The sequence below is a fragment of the Diorhabda sublineata genome, chromosome 5 (assembly GCF_026230105.1).
Source record: "Diorhabda sublineata isolate icDioSubl1.1 chromosome 5, icDioSubl1.1, whole genome shotgun sequence".
Classification (NCBI taxonomy): Eukaryota; Metazoa; Arthropoda; class Insecta; order Coleoptera; family Chrysomelidae; genus Diorhabda; species Diorhabda sublineata.
The window spans coordinates 987563-1007023 of record NC_079478.1 but is presented as its reverse complement, the minus strand read 5'-3'; the positions used below and the strand labels follow the sequence as shown (position 1 = coordinate 1007023).

General features: G+C 27.7%; 3 protein-coding genes across 4 annotated transcripts in view; 1 reads left to right on the top strand and 2 right to left on the bottom strand.

Annotated features, from left to right (window-relative positions):
• LOC130444250 (MAP kinase-interacting serine/threonine-protein kinase 1-like) overlaps positions 1-10123 on the bottom strand; it is an 85647-nt gene extending 75524 nt beyond the window's left edge. Inside the window, exon 1 of the mRNA XM_056779313.1 lies at positions 10082-10123. Coding sequence (XP_056635291.1) covers positions 10082-10111 — 30 coding nt within the window. The 5' untranslated portion in view covers positions 10112-10123. The remainder of the gene's footprint in view (positions 1-10081) is intronic.
• A 1933-nt stretch (positions 10124-12056) lies between these two features.
• Positions 12057-15377, bottom strand: LOC130444533 (uncharacterized). The gene is made up of 3 exons (XM_056779725.1): positions 14673-15377; positions 13962-14023; positions 12057-12912 (listed from the first exon to the last, which is right to left on the bottom strand). Exons 1-3 carry the CDS (start codon positions 15214-15216, stop codon positions 12106-12108), a joined length of 1413 nt encoding a protein of 470 aa, XP_056635703.1. The 5' UTR covers positions 15217-15377; the 3' UTR covers positions 12057-12105.
• A 767-nt stretch (positions 15378-16144) lies between these two features.
• LOC130444532 (ran-binding protein 3) lies at positions 16145-19210 on the top strand. Of its 2 annotated transcripts, XM_056779722.1 has the most exons (8): positions 16145-16215; positions 16379-16447; positions 16555-16641; positions 16723-17055; positions 17105-17281; positions 17333-17649; positions 17712-17807; positions 18576-19210. In XM_056779722.1, exons 2-8 carry the CDS (start codon positions 16429-16431, stop codon positions 18687-18689), a joined length of 1143 nt encoding a protein of 380 aa, XP_056635700.1. In that variant the 5' UTR covers positions 16145-16215; positions 16379-16428; the 3' UTR covers positions 18690-19210. The 2 variants fall into 2 exon arrangements, with proteins under 2 accessions (XP_056635700.1, XP_056635701.1); XM_056779723.1 differs by lacking the exon at positions 16145-16215 and having other exon boundaries at positions 16368-16447; positions 17336-17649; positions 18576-18715.
• The last annotated feature ends 251 nt before the right edge of the window (positions 19211-19461 follow it).

Genomic DNA, 19461 nt, shown 5'->3' with positions numbered 1-19461 from the left:
GAAAAACTTTTGGACAATACGTAAATATCAGTAGAGAACAAAAAGTTGCATAATTTCCAAAAAAATTATGTTAAAAGTCGAAAAACTGGTTTCGAAATTTTTAAAATTTTTTTCTTTTTCGCAAAATGTTGGAAAAACTTTTGGACAATACGTAAATATCAGTAGAGAACAAAAAGTTGCATAATTTCGAGAAAAATTATGTTAAAAGTCGAAAAACTTGTTTCGAAATTTTTTTTCTTTTTCACAAAATGTTGGAAAAACTTTTGGACAATACGTAAATATCAGTAGAGAACAAAAAGTTGCATAATTTCGAGAAAAATTATGTTAAAAGTCGAAAAACTTGTTTCGAAATTTTTTTTCTTTTTCACAAAATGTTGGAAAAACTTTTGGATAATAGGTAAATATCAGTAGAGAACAAAAAGTTGCATAATTTCGAGAAAAATTATGTTAAAAGTCGAAAAACTTGTTTCGAAATTTTTTTTCTTTTTCACAAAATGTTGGAAAAACTTTTGGACAATACGTAAATATCAGTAGAGAACAAAAAGTTGCATAATTTCCAAAAAAATTATGTTAAAAGTCGAAAAACTGGTTTCGAAATTTTTAAAATTTTTTTCTTTTTCGCAAAATGTTGGAAAAACTTTTGGACAATACGTAAATATCAGTAGAGAACAAAAAGTTGCATAATTTCGAGAAAAATTATGTTAAAAGTCGAAAAACTTGTTTCGAAATTTTTTTTCTTTTTCACAAAATGTTGGAAAAACTTTTGGATAATAGGTAAATATCAGTAGAGAACAAAAAGTTGCATAATTTCCAAAAAAATTATGTTAAAAGTTGAAAAATTGGTTTCGAAATTTTTAAATTTTTTTTCTTTTTCACAAAATGTTGGAAAAACTTTTGGACAATACGTAAATATCAGTAGAGAACAAAAAGTTGCATAATTTCCAAAAAAATTATGTTAAAAGTCGAAAAACTGGTTTCGAAATTTTTAAAATTTTTTTCTTTTTCGCAAAATGTTGGAAAAACTTTTGGACAATACGTAAATATCAGTAGAGAACAAAAAGTTGCATAATTTCGAGAAAAATTATGTTAAAAGTCGAAAAACTTGTTTCGAAATTTTTTTTCTTTTTCACAAAATGTTGGAAAAACTTTTGGATAATACGTAAATATCAGTAGAGAACAAAAAGTTGCATAATTTCGAAAAAAATTATGTTAAAAGTCGAAAAATTGGTTTCGAAATTTTTAAAATTTTTTTCTTTTTCGCAAAATGTTGGAAAAACTTTTGGACAATACGTAAATATCAGTAGAGAACAAAAAGTTGCATAATTTCGAGAAAAATTATGTTAAAAGTCGAAAAACTTGTTTCGAAATTTTTTTTCTTTTTCACAAAATGTTGGAAAAACTTTTGGATAATAGGTAAATATCAGTAGAGAACAAAAAGTTGCATAATTTCCAAAAAAATTATGTTAAAAGTCGAAAAACTGGTTTCGAAATTTTTAAAATTTTTTTCTTTTTCGCAAAATGTTGGAAAAACTTTTGGACAATACGTAAATATCAGTAGAGAACAAAAAGTTGCATAATTTCGAGAAAAATTATGTTAAAAGTCGAAAAACTTGTTTCGAAATTTTTTTTCTTTTTCACAAAATGTTGGAAAAACTTTTGGATAATAGGTAAATATCAGTAGAGAACAAAAAGTTGCATAATTTCCAAAAAAATTATGTTAAAAGTTGAAAAATTGGTTTCGAAATTTTTAAATTTTTTTTCTTTTTCACAAAATGTTGGAAAAACTTTTGGACAATACGTAAATATCAGTAGAGAACAAAAAGTTGCATAATTTCCAAAAAAATTATGTTAAAAGTCGAAAAACTGGTTTCGAAATTTTTAAAATTTTTTTCTTTTTCGCAAAATGTTGGAAAAACTTTTGGACAATACGTAAATATCAGTAGAGAACAAAAAGTTGCATAATTTCGAGAAAAATTATGTTAAAAGTCGAAAAACTTGTTTCGAAATTTTTTTTCTTTTTCACAAAATGTTGGAAAAACTTTTGGACAATACGTAAATATCAGTAGAGAACAAAAAGTTGCATAATTTCGAGAAAAATTATGTTAAAAGTCGAAAAACTTGTTTCGAAATTTTTTTTCTTTTTCACAAAATGTTGGAAAAACTTTTGGATAATAGGTAAATATCAGTAGAGAACAAAAAGTTGCATAATTTCGAGAAAAATTATGTTAAAAGTCGAAAAACTTGTTTCGAAATTTTTTTTCTTTTTCACAAAATGTTGGAAAAACTTTTGGACAATACGTAAATATCAGTAGAGAACAAAAAGTTGCATAATTTCCAAAAAAATTATGTTAAAAGTCGAAAAACTGGTTTCGAAATTTTTAAAATTTTTTTCTTTTTCGCAAAATGTTGGAAAAACTTTTGGACAATACGTAAATATCAGTAGAGAACAAAAAGTTGCATAATTTCGAGAAAAATTATGTTAAAAGTCGAAAAACTTGTTTCGAAATTTTTTTTCTTTTTCACAAAATGTTGGAAAAACTTTTGGATAATAGGTAAATATCAGTAGAGAACAAAAAGTTGCATAATTTCCAAAAAAATTATGTTAAAAGTTGAAAAATTGGTTTCGAAATTTTTAAATTTTTTTTCTTTTTCACAAAATGTTGGAAAAACTTTTGGACAATACGTAAATATCAGTAGAGAACAAAAAGTTGCATAATTTCCAAAAAAATTATGTTAAAAGTCGAAAAACTGGTTTCGAAATTTTTAAAATTTTTTTCTTTTTCGCAAAATGTTGGAAAAACTTTTGGACAATACGTAAATATCAGTAGAGAACAAAAAGTTGCATAATTTCGAGAAAAATTATGTTAAAAGTCGAAAAACTTGTTTCGAAATTTTTTTTCTTTTTCACAAAATGTTGGAAAAACTTTTGGATAATACGTAAATATCAGTAGAGAACAAAAAGTTGCATAATTTCGAAAAAAATTATGTTAAAAGTCGAAAAATTGGTTTCGAAATTTTTAAAATTTTTTTCTTTTTCGCAAAATGTTGGAAAAACTTTTGGACAATACGTAAATATCAGTAGAGAACAAAAAGTTGCATAATTTCGAGAAAAATTATGTTAAAAGTCGAAAAACTTGTTTCGAAATTTTTTTTCTTTTTCACAAAATGTTGGAAAAACTTTTGGATAATAGGTAAATATCAGTAGAGAACAAAAAGTTGCATAATTTCCAAAAAAATTATGTTAAAAGTCGAAAAACTGGTTTCGAAATTTTTAAAATTTTTTTCTTTTTCGCAAAATGTTGGAAAAACTTTTGGACAATACGTAAATATCAGTAGAGAACAAAAAGTTGCATAATTTCGAGAAAAATTATGTTAAAAGTCGAAAAACTTGTTTCGAAATTTTTTTTCTTTTTCACAAAATGTTGGAAAAACTTTTGGATAATAGGTAAATATCAGTAGAGAACAAAAAGTTGCATAATTTCCAAAAAAATTATGTTAAAAGTTGAAAAATTGGTTTCGAAATTTTTAAATTTTTTTTCTTTTTCACAAAATGTTGGAAAAACTTTTGGATAATACGTAAATATCAGTAGAGAACAAAAAGTTGCATAATTTCCAAAAAAATTATGTTAAAAGTTGAAAAATTGGTTTCGAAATTTTTAAATTTTTTTTCTTTTTCACAAAATGTTGGAAAAACTTTTGGACAATACGTAAATATCAGTAGAGAACAAAAAGTTAGTATTGAGTTTTTATTTTGATAGTCACATCCATAAAAAATAATGGTAAGTAGTTTGTCAAGTTGATGGAACTTTAATTGTCTAATGGACATATGGAACCGCTTAACTACGACGTTGGTTCCCATCAGGGAACTTATACAATAGTAAGTAGAAGTTAAATCGGTAGATTTATGATTCTTCACAGTTACATTAATATAACCAACTACACAGAGTGTTTCATAACTTTGTTATCTGTATCATCGCAACTAAAATATGAAACCAAGTGCACTGCTGACCGTTAGCATTAATATACGAGGTGCTCTACTGAGTCAGCTGTAATAGTTTGAAATCTATATATAAACTTAATTATTTCAAATTGAAAACATTTCATGTTTTCGAATAAACATATTCGTATAGTAAATAGAATAATTTGAATTTTGTAGTAAACACATAAACCCGGAAGGGATTCTAATGGTAAACTAGTAGTTCGCACGTAAACACCATTACGTAAGTAGGTGGATATCAGAGGGACAAATTCTATTAACCTTTACATGTACAGCATAATATTTTTATCCATTAATTTCTTGTTAATGAGTTGAATAAACATTATTTGTGCAAGAGTTTTTTTTTGTTTTTATATTAATTGACCTTTGTAGTAACAACAAAAACACGCTAGTACTCAGTAGTTCATTAATATTGCAAAGAAGTTTTTATTTTTTCCTTCAAATTCAATCAATCGAATTATGGTCTAGGTGAAGTGTATTTTTTCCTTCTACCCCAATTAGGGGGTGAACATTTTTATGTGGAAAACAATCGATGGAGCATCAAATTTTAAGCAAAAATTGTTCTGATTTTTCCTTTTGAAAAATCAACAGTTTTTGATCGATTTTTGATGAATAACTCAAAAACTTTTGATTTTATCAAAAAAAGTGTATGAAGCAAAAATGAAGCTTATAAAAAAAGGAAAAGATTGGTGGTTTTTAATTGGTTATAGACCCAATACAAACCGAGTTACGATTTATTGAAAGTGGAATACATTCGAACGAAAATTTTTTAAAATTACGAAAAAACAGTCAATTTTTCGAAAAAATTGCACAAAAACTTTTTCAAGGTACTTTTGAAATGAAAAATCAACAGTTTTTGAGTTGTGAGCGAATGAAAATTTAAATTTTTCTCGAAATAAACCACGTTTTTGATCGATTTTTCATGAATAACTCAAAAACTTTTGATTTTATCACAAAAAGTGTATCAAGCAAAAATGAAGCTTATAAAAAAAGGAAAAGATTGGTGGTTTTTAATTGGTTATAGACCCAATACAAACCGAGTTACGATTTATTGAAAGTGGAATACATTCGAACGAAAATTTTTTAAAATTACGAAAAAACAGTCAATTTTTCGAAAAAATTGCACAAAAACTTTTTCAAGGTACTTTTGAAATGAAAAATCAACAGTTTTTGAGTTGTGAGCGAATGAAAATTTAAATTTTTCTCGAAATAAACCACGTTTTTGATCGATTTTTGATGAATAACTCAAAAACTTTTGATTTTATCACAAAAAGTGTATCAAGCAAAAATGAAGCTTATAAAAAAAGGAAAAGATTGGTGGTTTTTAATTGGTTATAGACCCAATACAAACCGAGTTACGATTTATTGAAAGTGGAATACATTCGAACGAAAATTTTTTAAAATTACGAAAAAACAGTCAATTTTTCGAAAAAATTGCACAAAAACTTTTTCAAGGTACTTTGGAAATGAAAAATCAACAGTTTTTGAGTTGTGAGCGATTGAAAATTTAAATTTTTCTCGAAATAAACCACGTTTTTGATCGATTTTTCATGAATAACTCAAAAACTTTTGATTTTATCACAAAAAGTGTATCAAGCAAAAATGAAGCTTATAAAAAAAGGAAAAGATTGGTGGTTTTTAATTGGTTATAGACCCAATACAAACCGAGTTACGATTTATTGAAAGTGGAATACATTCGAACGAAAATTTTTTAAAATTACGAAAAAACAGTCAATTTTTCGAAAAAATTGCACAAAAACTTTTTCAAGGTACTTTGGAAATGAAAAATCAACAGTTTTTGAGTTGTGAGCGATTGAAAATTTAAATTTTTCTCGAAATAAACCACGTTTTTGATCGATTTTTCATGAATAACTCAAAAACTTTTGATTTTATCACAAAAAGTGTATCAAGCAAAAATGAAGCTTATAAAAAAAGGAAAAGATTGGTGGTTTTTAATTGGTTATAGACCCAATACAAACCGAGTTACGATTTATTGAAAGTGGAATACATTCGAACGAAAATTTTTTAAAATTACGAAAAAACAGTCAATTTTTCGAAAAAATTGCACGAAAACTTTTTCAAGGTACTTTTGAAATGAAAAATCAACAGTTTTTGAGTTGTGAGCGATTGAAAATTTAAATTTTTCTCGAAATAAACCACGTTTTTGATCGATTTTTGATGAATAACTCAAAAACTTTTGATTTTATCAAAAAAAGTGTATGAAGCAAAAATGAAGCTTATAAAAAAAGGAAAAGATTGGTGGTTTTTAATTGGTTATAGACCCAATACAAACCGAGTTACGATTTATTGAAAGTGGAATACATTCGAACGAAAATTTTTTAAAATTACGAAAAAACAGTCAATTTTTCGAAAAAATTGCACAAAAACTTTTTCAAGGTACTTTGGAAATGAAAAATCAACAGTTTTTGAGTTGTGAGCGATTGAAAATTTAAATTTTTCTCGAAATAAACCAAGTTTTTGATCGATTTTTCATGAATAACTCAAAAACTTTTGATTTTATCAAAAAAAGTGTATGAAGCAAAAATGAAGCTTATAAAAAAAGGAAAAGATTGGTGGTTTTTAATTGGTTATAGACCCAATACAAACCGAGTTACGATTTATTGAAAGTGGAATACATTCGAACGAAAATTTTTTAAAATTACGAAAAAACAGTCAATTTTTCGAAAAAATTGCACAAAAACTTTTTCAAGGTACTTTGGAAATGAAAAATCAACAGTTTTTGAGTTGTGAGCGATTGAAAATTTAAATTTTTCTCGAAATAAACCACGTTTTTGATCGATTTTTCATGAATAACTCAAAAACTTTTGATTTTATCACAAAAAGTGTATCAAGCAAAAATGAAGCTTATAAAAAAAGGAAAAGATTGGTGGTTTTTAATTGGTTATAGACCCAATACAAACCGAGTTACGATTTATTGAAAGTGGAATACATTCGAACGAAAATTTTTTAAAATTACGAAAAAACAGTCAATTTTTCGAAAAAATTGCACAAAAACTTTTTCAAGGTACTTTGGAAATGAAAAATCAACAGTTTTTGAGTTGTGAGCGATTGAAAATTTAAATTTTTCTCGAAATAAACCACGTTTTTGATCGATTTTTCATGAATAACTCAAAAACTTTTGATTTTATCACAAAAAGTGTATCAAGCAAAAATGAAGCTTATAAAAAAAGGAAAAGATTGGTGGTTTTTAATTGGTTATAGACCCAATACAAACCGAGTTACGATTTATTGAAAGTGGAATACATTCGAACGAAAATTTTTTAAAATTACGAAAAAACAGTCAATTTTTCGAAAAAATTGCACAAAAACTTTTTCAAGGTACTTTGGAAATGAAAAATCAACAGTTTTTGAGTTGTGAGCGATTGAAAATTTAAATTTTTCTCGAAATAAACCACGTTTTTGATCGATTTTTCATGAATAACTCAAAAACTTTTGATTTTATCACAAAAAGTGTATCAAGCAAAAATGAAGCTTATAAAAAAAGGAAAAGATTGGTGGTTTTTAATTGGTTATAGACCCAATACAAACCGAGTTACGATTTATTGAAAGTGGAATACATTCGAACGAAAATTTTTTAAAATTAAGAAAAAACAGTCAATTTTTCGAAAAAATTGCACAAAAACTTTTTCAAAGTACTTTTGAAAAGCTACAAAATGGAGGTTAGTACAACTCTCTAGCATGAAAACTAAGAGAGTTATCACCGAAAGAAAAAAAATCAATTTCACCCTTAGCAATAGTACCCAAATTATTTACGTAACAATGATTTCTGGGAGTTTGAACGGTTTAGAATACATAATTTCGAAAAAATTATGTTCAAAGTCGAAAAATTAATTTCCTTTTTACAAAATTTTGGAAAAACTTTTGGATAAAACGTGAAAATCAATAGAGAAAAAAATACACACGAAGTTAAAACAGATAAAACAATGTTAATGCGAAATAAATCAAAAAATTCTTAAGTCTATTGATAAATTTCGAAGAATTTTTGACTGATTTCAAGGGCTTTATACTTAATCATTTGTCGATTATTATGGAAATTAAAATTATTTATTTGCTTTGTTACTTTCGATATTTCCATGTATGATAAATAAATAAATTTCTGTGCTACATAAACCTGATAATAAACTTTATTTTTCTGAGGAAATGGCTAATAATAAGAATGTCGTATTACACGTATATTTTCAAAGTTATCAATTTTTAACCGCAGACTCAAATTAAAAAATACGTGAACTCAATTCATACATAAGGTTAATACCCTATTGAAAATGAAAATTACATTTTCTTGGCATACTTACAACTCACTTAGAACTAATTCTTATACACCGAAATAATAAGATTAATTAAAAAAAATATTTTACAGGTAATTTCGTTAGTTGGCAATTTAAATGTGCTAAGTATTCCAGGAAAACAACGTAAAAAAGTATTTTCGGGATTAAACTAATCAGCTATTAAAACGATTCATCAAAAATTCATAATTTTCTGTATATATCTAAATATCTAATTAGAAAATATTAAAAGAAAGTGTTTAATTCCATAAATTTACGTAAAAACCACGTTTTTGATCGATTTTTCTTGAATAACTCATAAACTTTTGATTTTATCAAAAAAAGTGTATGAAGCAAAAATGAAGCTTATAAAAAAAGGAAAAAATTGGTGGTTTTTAATTGGTAATAGGCCCAATACAAACCGAATTACGATTTATTTAAAGTTGAATACATTCGAACGAAAATTTTTTAAAATTCAACGACGAATAACAGAAAAACTGTCAATTTTTCAAAAAAATTGCACGGAAACTTTTTCAAAGTACTTTTAAAAAGCTTCAAAATGAGGGTTAGTAGAACTCTCTAGCAAAAAAACTAAGAAAGTTATCACCGAAATAAAATCAATTTATATTTCTTTTGGTAGAAAAAAAAAATGAAATTTCACCCTTAGTAATAGTACTCTAATTTCAATAAATAAATAATTTACTGTCGATTTACTTTATTTACGTACTAACAATGTTATCTGGGAGTTTGAACGATTTAAAATGCATAATTTCTAAAAAAAATATGTTCAAAGTTGAAGAAGAATTCCAGGAAAACCTCGTAGAGAAAAAAGTCGATCGAGAGTTTGAACATGTCAAAAGGTAATTTTAAATATGTGTGCCTACGAACGTGTAGATCAACAGTTAATTAATTAAATAGAACCACTTTACACTACAATACAGTGTGACTTACATTTTTCGAATCGCTTTATCCACCACACCACTAAAATCGGTTTCGTTTTCGTTTAATCACGTTTTACAAACAATGTAATCGCTATTTCCTTCAAAATTATGAAAAATATAATTTTGTTTACTTAAAATAGCTTCAACGCTAATTATACAAGTCTACGTGACATTAGTCAGTACGAGTAAACATCGTCATCAAACAGTAACCCTGACCAAAATTAATTGTTTATTTTATTTTATGTATTACCAATAAATAAAAATAGTTACAAATAGAACTGTTAGGTAACGGGCAGTTTTTGCATTTCACTAATTGGTTGTAGTCAAAATTAACAAGAAATGTGGGATTATATTAAATAAAACCATTTTAATTTCTAACACACCTTGTATACGTACTTTAACAATTGACATTATCAGAATATTAACAAATAAAAAAATATAACTTTAGTGACTGTCATTTTGTTTAACTAGTGTATATGTAGTAGTTTTCCTAACCCCATTTTTAATTAGCAAAATATTTATTACTTTCCAAGGTCAAAAAAACAAAACGTTGCTAAAAAAGGAATTATGTTAAAACGCGAGACGAAATTTCAATAATTTTCCTTTGTAAACAAATCCACAAATTCAATAACATAAACAAAAAACATGCCGTGCAAAAGTCAGATGATTCTCACTTTTACTTTCAATAGTATTTGAGCAACGAGAAATTTGAAAATCGAAATAAGTTTTAACATTAAAGTACATATCGGCGGAAGATGATATTATTATCATCAACAAAATATCAAGTTATCTAATATAATAGGATGATTAAGTGTTATATAAATATCAATATTTCGGGTAGATAAGTATTTAAAACTTACCGACTCAGACAACAGTGTCACCCCAGCCATCTTGCCACTACTTACTGCGCAAACTCGTGCGTTTTATAATCATCAATTTATTGTATAAGATATATTAAAAAAGCAAAATAAATTATCAATTTTTGAGATGAAATAATACTCATTTGTAATTTGAAAATAATTTATTATAATCATTTTATATAGGCAACCAGCATTACTGGAGAGGTTAAAATTGGTTGTATAACTTAATAAGAAAGTGAAAACATTTTAAAAACAGCGCTACACTATATACTTTTTTGTGAAGAATTTTCAAGGTTATAACTACCAAATTATTTTTGATTACGTAAATAGTTGAGATATTAAATATCGCAAATTTCTCAACTACACAAATCAAGTAAAATATTGAATTTTCAAATCCAACACACTCTAGTAAATTCATATCATTTCCACTTGTTACACTAGCGCTATTTTGGTGAGTATTAGAACAATAATTTGCTGTTTACAGATGGATACTTTTGCGACCATAAGATAGACTGCTTCTTACCTCTACAATCCATATTAGAATCGCCATATAATAAAATAGACACTATTTGTTTACAATTTATAAAATTGTCAATTTTAATATATGTCAAAAGTGCGTCTGCGATTTGACCAATCAGGAATCTACGGAATTACCAACTTAAATTCGAATAAGTTCTCCTATGGTACATTCCATTAAGCGTTCACGGCGTTATAAATACTCTTTTGGGCGTTCCACATAGCGACTACCATCGATGTGGTCGCGGCGAGAAAGTAACTCATGACGTCATGACTAACGATCACGACTGCCCGAATCAATTTTATTATTTAATGCGGTTTGGGATATTATAAGTATTTTTGAAGCATTCTTGTAACGCACTACCAAATATTTTACTTTAATAACTTACAAATTATGACATAACCTCTTAAAACTTTCGCTTTATTTTTTCTGTTTTGGCATACCACTTGGATTTGATATAATAACGTTTTGGACTAAGTGGAACTGGAAAGATCGTGATTGTAGTGAGTGCTCAGTGGAATCGAAATTACTGAATTATTTATAAAATTTTAATGACACAAAACAAAGCTATATCAATGAAATAAAAAAGAATATTAATATTTTCAACAGGAAATTACGAAAATGTAAAATGATGTATACGAGGAATGTCTAAAAAGTTTGATTATTTTGGTTTAACTAGTATATAAACTTGTTGGCTGGATACACAGGAAATTCAGTCTGTTCCAATATTCTAAGGCTAGGTGCAAATTGGGAGATGTGACACGACTCGTACGTGTTGATTCGCTTATTGAGTTCGCGACTAATTGGGATCAAAAAATGTTTAACATTTTTTAAAATCGAACAAATACTCTTAACGAGGTAGAAATCATTACAAATACTACCACCTAACCTAACCAAAAATATGATTCTTCAGTTTTTTAGAATAGACCATGGTCTATTCTTTATTGATTCCTATAAAAAAAAAATTAAAAAATATTTTTATTTTTTTTTGTTACTAATTGAAATGCGATAAAAATAGGAATGGATGAATTGAAATTCATGAATGAATGGAATTGAAATAAAAAAATAACCAAATTGAACATCTCCACAGATTGATTTTAGTCCTAGTACATATTTTGTCACTTTTCTTTTTGGCGGGAGAATAGAAAAAGTAGCAGTTCATGTAAGTGTATGGTTTAACCTTAACCTTTATGGTGATTCCCTTCTAATTTGCACAATTAAACTGAAACTACTGACTCTCAATTTTTCCAACTAATAATTGGGTGTGCGGAGATTCAACTCGTTTTAATTTATGTCAGTAGTCAATATATTTTGTAGATATTTCACTTTTCATAACTAGTTACCTCAATGAATTTGAATTTATATGTAAAAATTAGAAAAATTTTATTATCTTAGAGCTGATAGTACCGATACCATCTTCCCTATAGCAATTTAACTCAAGGTGAAAATAACAATGAATTCTCTTTTTAAAAATATATATGCAATTGAAAAAACGTTAAAAAACATTTTATTTTTTCTTTTTCTTTTTCTTTGGACTAGAGTCCAGTGGCTCTAACTTCCTTTTAAATACTTTTATTTCATCATTTACTTCTTCGCTGTGCGCTATATCTTTTTTGTTTTTACTAATTTTCTGTTTTTTCTGTTTCTGATCTTCGGTTTTAAAAAGATCAGCAATAAAGGAATAATCATCGTTTTCCTGTTTGATCTTCTTTGTCTTCTTTGTTGATGAAATGGAACTCAAATCAAAACTAAAATCATTAGTTAGCGAAACATCTGGTAATAGTGTACTATGACCCATAGCGTTACTTGCTTTTTCGACTTTCTTATGTTTTTTGCTCTTGGAAGGTTTTAGTAAATTCTTCAATGCTTCATCTAGTTTCTCCTCAATTGTTTCATCTAATTGTATTCTATCTTCATAATTAGACCCAAACAACGGATGACGGTTTTTCAAGTGACTCGGTAGAGGCACTATAAATTTTTCCTTCGATGGTATCTTAGGTTCTTTATTAGCCTTTATATATTTTTCCAATACAAGATTTTTTTTGAAATGTAGTATTTCTGTCTTATTATTCAACAAAAGAGTTGGGTCGGGTACGTTGGATGTCGGTTTAATTGTATAACTGTCACCATCTATGTTAACCCTACAGCTCTCTTCCAGATTTATTTCTGAATTCAATAAGTTTTCTGGATTCACACTTTTAGGCACATGCAGTAAATAAACATCAACTGAATCTTTCACTTTCATTTTAGTATGTAAATCAATTTTCCTTAATTTGGGGTATAATTCATTGAGCTGCTCCTGGGCAGTTAGGTCCTAAAAATATATTAAATTTAATCAAGTACACTATTTATAAGATTTTAGTTGGATTTTTGTATAGAAAAATATGATCGATGGTGACTGTAGATTACCCAGTTTATGAAGGTTCACCGGAATAAAACTACAACTATTAAAAGCGAATATTTTGCTAGTTAATTATTAGAAGAATTTTCACAGTACATGTCAAGTGAAAAAATCAAACAGAAAAGGTCAATAGTCAATCAAAACAACACCAGACACAATATAAACAAAGTAGATTATGGAAAATCCAAAAGTAGAACAAAAAAGAGATCTCACCACTATAATGGAAAATCGAAAAAGTTCGAAGAAAATGATAAGACAAACAAAGTATCATTGAAATATGGCATCACCTATAATTTACAGAGCTTTATCACACCTCTGATGTCAAAATTCCCGTTCACACAAATTGTCTACTAACTAACAGAATGAACCATGTAAAGTTTGGAATGTTTTTTTGGTCCACAGTAGCCAACTTCCTATGAAAACTTTTTGTATGATACATTTACCATATTTAGCTGAGGTTACTGTAAGCTTCTCTTCATCTGTACTCTTCTAATTTCTTTTATTTCATGATCTACCTTCTCATTACCTATGACTTTTTACCCTATAAGTTTTTTATTCCAAAAATGAGTTCCTGATTAGAAATATTTCTTTGAGACCCTTCAATAGCTTGTAAGACTGATTTTGAGTCTGTCACTATAGCAACAGTTTGAACTGAATTTATAAGGCACCATAGCACCACCAAGCATTGTTTTATTGATAATGCTCCAACATAGTAAACAGAAAAAATGCTGCTCCTGTTCCATCATCACATTCGAACCTGTCTGTGAACTTCATCCTAATTAGTATTAATAAAGACCCCTACCAAGGGAGGGAATGGTTTTATTCTCCAGTAAGGTAGTGTACGATTTTTTCTCAGCTAAAAATAATTCCCACACACATTTTTAAGGCTTAAAATTTGTTTTAGATGTTGCCCCATAAAATATCCAACCGTTACTACTGATGATGATAAGAGTAATATTTACCTTTACTGGAATGAGCCTGATATCCTGTAATAGATGAATTTTTTTTTCCACCGAAGACACAACTACAAAAAAAAAAACATTTAACTAGGTATTAGTTTATTACTGTTAGTTGTTGTTTTTAGTAATCTGTTAAAACTGCTTTAGAACCATTGGTATGAGTCATATGGAGATGATGACATAATTATAAAATAATATTGTTGTAAATGCTGACAGAGCAGTTCCCTCATTATTTGTAGTATAAGAGAACATGGAAAAATATTTGGCTCTTTTAGGCAAGAATTAACATTATTTGGCAATTTGCTACAAACTCGTTTTGCATTTCAACCTTGTAGAAGATTTACCAATTCCAAAATTCCAATTACATAATTACTAATTAAATTAGGATCAGACATAAGTCAAATTATATAACTATAAATATTTTATTTTCACTATACTAGGTGAGGAGTCCTTATGGTAATTTGCATTAAATAACTGTGATTTGGCCTGTAATCACTGCAACACATAGGTTCATTCAATTTAAATTATATGGGTCCTTACATACAACCAAAGGCAAAAGGTTACTTCTGTTTCAGTAAAATGTGGATAAAACCGATTCATACAATTGTACTAAGTGTTTTTTTAAATTTGAAAAAAATAACATATTATTGTTAGGTATAAATGTTCAAATAAAAAAAACTAACTTTTATTTTAATCAAATTTCTATATACTCACTGTTTTCATCTTCCTGTTCCTGATTAATGTAAGTCACTCCATAATTTCCGTTTAGGTATTCCTCATTAGTATCAACATTTTGTGCTTCATTAGAATCTACAGAATATTCTTCTTCGATTTCACTTTTAATATTGGCTAATACTTTCATAGAAACAGCATCATTCTGTAAATCTTGATTCTTATGTTTTGATGATTTTTTCGATTTATTTTTCAAAACCTTTTCTTTAGTCTCGTTTAGTAATAATGCTATAGTGGACTCTCTTTCATTATCACTTATAACAGTATTATCTATCTGTTTGTTTTTTGATTTAGACTTTTTTTTAGGTTTTGGAGAAACTTCTTCGCTTTCACTACGTTCAGAAGGATTTTCCACTTTAATATTTGGTAATATCCCATTCGGGTTCAAGCTTAAACCCCTATCAAATAGCTTTGTTTTAGACATTAAATTTGCTGTTTGAATGTAGGACTGATTTATTGAATTAGATTTCTTTGTAGATTTAACCTCGCAGTTATCACTACTACTATCATTTTTTCGTTTAGTCATAGCTTAAAATATAAACTAATTCAAATTATTCTTTAAAATATTCTAATTTATAAAAACAAATTAAATTTTGGTTAATATTGCAGCACGACATAACCCATTCCACATGTTAAAAATTATGTATAATAATATTATGTAGTTGTAAACCAGTGTTCCCAACACTCAAAAATTCATCTCCCTAAAACCCCTAAAATACCCACAATTACTATAGATTCATTCTAATAAAACTTTTATTTTTTATAAAATAAATAGTTGAATAGTTTCAAGTAAATGAGATTAAAAATACCATTAAACAAGTAATAAATTTCAAATATAAATAAATAATTTCATTCAGCAACATCAGTTTTTAAATTCTATATTCATAAATAATCGAAAAATTCAATTAACAAATCATTTTCGTAAGATTCTGGTTTTTTAAAATCATATATATTGACTTAAATAATTTCCCAGGCCTTTATTTTACTTTGAAGTTAAAAAAATATCCCTAAAAACATTCCATCCCACATTATTCTCCCTAAATTAGCGGGAAAAACCCTTAAGCTGGGAACCCTGTTATATATAAATATTGGAAATCTGATGCATGAGACACCGGCTTTAGGTATTCCCGACGACGATCCTATTGGTCAAAAATTTTGGCGCGTATTTTCAACTGAAAATTATTAATAATCCATCCAACGTAAGAAAAATTGAGTTTTGTTAAACTGGAGACTGACAAAATGGATACACGAGTCACGCAAAACATTTTTTACCTCGTAAATCAAATATATGGGACACCGACATTATACGCTTTGTTAATTATAAAGATAATAAATGCTCAATATTAGCACGATGAGGGGACTTTTTATATAAAATTTATATAAAAATATCAATCTTTCGAATTCATCTTTTTGAATCGCTTTTGTTTATATTGTTTTTTGTTTAATCAGTAGACGTATCAAAAAAGTTAAATTTTTCGAGTGATTAAACTTCCAAGAATATTACTAACTAACCAGTAACCATTTGGTAAGTTTTGTTTATATAATTATATTCTGTTGACAAAAAAATAGAATTTGATATTGTGATTTAAATTATGAACATATTATAAATCTAAAGTGTTATAATATTAACAACGGTCAATATTTTCTGGTACAATCAATTGAAATGACACTTTTGACGGATTTTTTAGTTGGCAACACTTGCGTGAAGGTATTATTTATTTATTGGTAATACGTAAAAATGGAGGATTCGCATAAAAGTATGTTGTTTAAAAACATGAAATCATTATTAAGAGTACAGTAATATAATGTTTAATATTTTTTCATTAATAAACAAAAATTTGCATTATTTAAATAATTTTTTTAGATTCTACCGAAGATAATCGGAGACCAGGAGTATTGCAACCTCCCATTATAATGAAGATAGATGGACCTGAAGAATCTAACGATAAAGGTAAATTTAAATGTATAATTACATCTGGTGAATAATTTGATAGAGATTATAGGTATTTTAACAGTTTTTTAATAATTTCAGAAACTGAAGAAAACGACAAGAACATGCAAAAGTTAAAAGATGGGGAATTCAAAATGTGTAGCCCGTCGTTAAAACCTTCGTTATTAAGTTCAAATCCTTTTGCATCCTCTCAAAATAAAGTATCAAGAGGGATTCTGAAACCACCGCAATTTAATATTAACAGTAATAATGTTACTCCCCCTATATTAAAACCCAGTTTGCTTAATCCCTTTTCTAAAAACTCTAGTGTTAAGGTCAATAATAGTGAACAAATTGAAAATAGTGATACGAAAGTTAATGGAGAAATGCTGAAGTTTGTGCCTTTGGTAGTACCTGACAAAACAATACACAATGGTAAGATTTTTAATGATATACATTTATGTTATTAATTATCAAGTTGCAGATTCAAAAACACAATCCCTCGATCCCAAAGTATCAAGTAGTTCGTTTGTATTTGGTGAAAACTTGAAAGAAAGAGTAATTGCTGCAGAAAATCAAGAACTAAAGGCATCTACAAGTGTAGAGTCCAATGGTACTTCTAATATGTTATTTAGTAGTGCTATTAAAACTGAATTAAAAGGTAATCACTCACAATATTTTTCATTTATATACTTCAAGTTTATTTTTACAGTAGATCGAGGAGATTCTCTCACAAAAGATAAAGACACAAAATCCTTGAGCGAATCTGCTAAAGAATATGAGGAATCTAGAGCTGTTAAGAGGAAATATGAAGAAGTTGAAGTTATAACCGGCGAGGAAAATGAAACAAATATTTTAAATATTTCTTGCAAATTATTTTCCTTCAATAAGGTTTCTAGTAATTGGTTAGAACTGGGGAGGGGTACATTAAGACTCAATGATTTATGCGGGGATTACAGCCTGGGTTATTTGGGAAGTAGGTTGGTTTTCAGAACATTCGGAAGTTTGAGAGTCGTTTTAAATACAAAGGTGCGTTTATTAATTCTCTAATAATCTCAAAATGCATTGAAAATTTAAATTTTTCTTATTAGATTTGGCCAGAAATGGTTGTAGATAAGGCGAGCGAAAAAAGTATTAGAATAACTGCGGTGGATGTAAATGGAGAAATTAAAGTTTTCTTAGTTATGGTAAGTTTAATATGTTACATCATAAAAGTTGATACGATTTTATTAGAAAATGAGGTAATTTTATACTAATGTAGTCACCTCACACCTTGTATAGAGTTTCAAGCAAACTGATTAAAAGTCTTAATGGGCACAAAACCCCCTAACCTACTAAAACTACTCCTGAAGACTCCGAGGGTACCATAAGTGGTGAGGTTTCTGTCAACTCTCAACAAAAAGTTTCAGGAAAAGTCTCTTGCGCGCATAATGCATTAATACTTTCTAAATTTTTGTCTGAGAAAATTATAGGTTTTACAAAAAAGGTGTAGGGGGCCTTTTTATCGAGAAAAATACCCTACAACATAGTATTTTTTTTTCTTCTATCTCCATCACAGACGGGAAATTTTGAAAATCAAAATGATTCTCCAAATTGTTTTATGTCTTTGAGAAATTGATAGACCTCTGTAGTTTTTTTATAACAATTAGCCTATTTTAAAGTACTTGTAAAAAATTTTAACTTGTACCTGTAGCCTCCAGTAACTGGGCTATAACAAATTTTGACCAGAACCAAACGGTAGTTTTGGCCTTAGCTTTTCTGCGTTTGACTGATTCCTATCTCCACTAGTTTTTCAACTCCCTAAAATTATTTGTTCATTTCTGTTTAACCTTTTGTACTTTAGTAAACTAAATGTTTGTGTTCACAATTATTAAACCCAGTTATCTGTGGAGGTTTGATTACTATTAATTATAACCAAACAGTTGACATACTTAACAATGACTTTTTTGTTTTAGAGTAATATAGAAGATACCAATAAATTATACACGCATCTGCAGAATAGATTGGAGAAGGAGATTGCAGCACAAAAACGCAAAAAAAACGATGAAGCTGCACCAGAAAAGAATTAATGTACATACAAAAAAACAACAACAGATTTTAAGATTTAAAAAACCGATTTTTACTGATAAATGTGATTGATACATTGAAGAGAAAAATTCTTTTCTATACTTTTACACAAATATATCTATAAATTAGTCTATATGGAAGTAATAACCTCGTTATGGGTGAATCAGAAAGTAGAATGTGTGTATGAGTCTTTTATTTAATATGAATAATAATAATTGAAAAAACAAAATCAGATTTAGAATTCGGTGTTTTATTTCTTCGAATTAAAAATTTCGAAAAAATTGCGACAAATTTTCTTATTTATAGAAATGTATAATGAATATTAAATATCCTGTAAATTTGAAATGAATTTTACTAAAAATTGGGAAACCGCATAGGGATGCTAAATAATATAAAAGTTCTTTATCCTACAGTTACAATATAAATTGATAACAATATATTTAGAACATTTACATGGCAGTGAAATCTACTGATTACACTTGTTGTTTTTGTATAATTGGTACGATAAATGGACTTTACTTAACTTGGGTTTTTGTATTCCCTTGCCTGAGTAACAGGGGTGCGCAAGCAATGGCTGGATGATGATCATCTGGAGCTAGGTCTGACAGTTAACCATCTGTTCGACCCCTGGCTAACGTTTATAATACGTAAACTCACCTTGAATCTCAAACTTCGGTCAACCGGACTTCATAATAACGACCCTAAATCTAAATATTTAATATTTTTGGTATCCTCCACAGAAGTCTAAAGAGAAAGAGAAACTACCAGTTACTT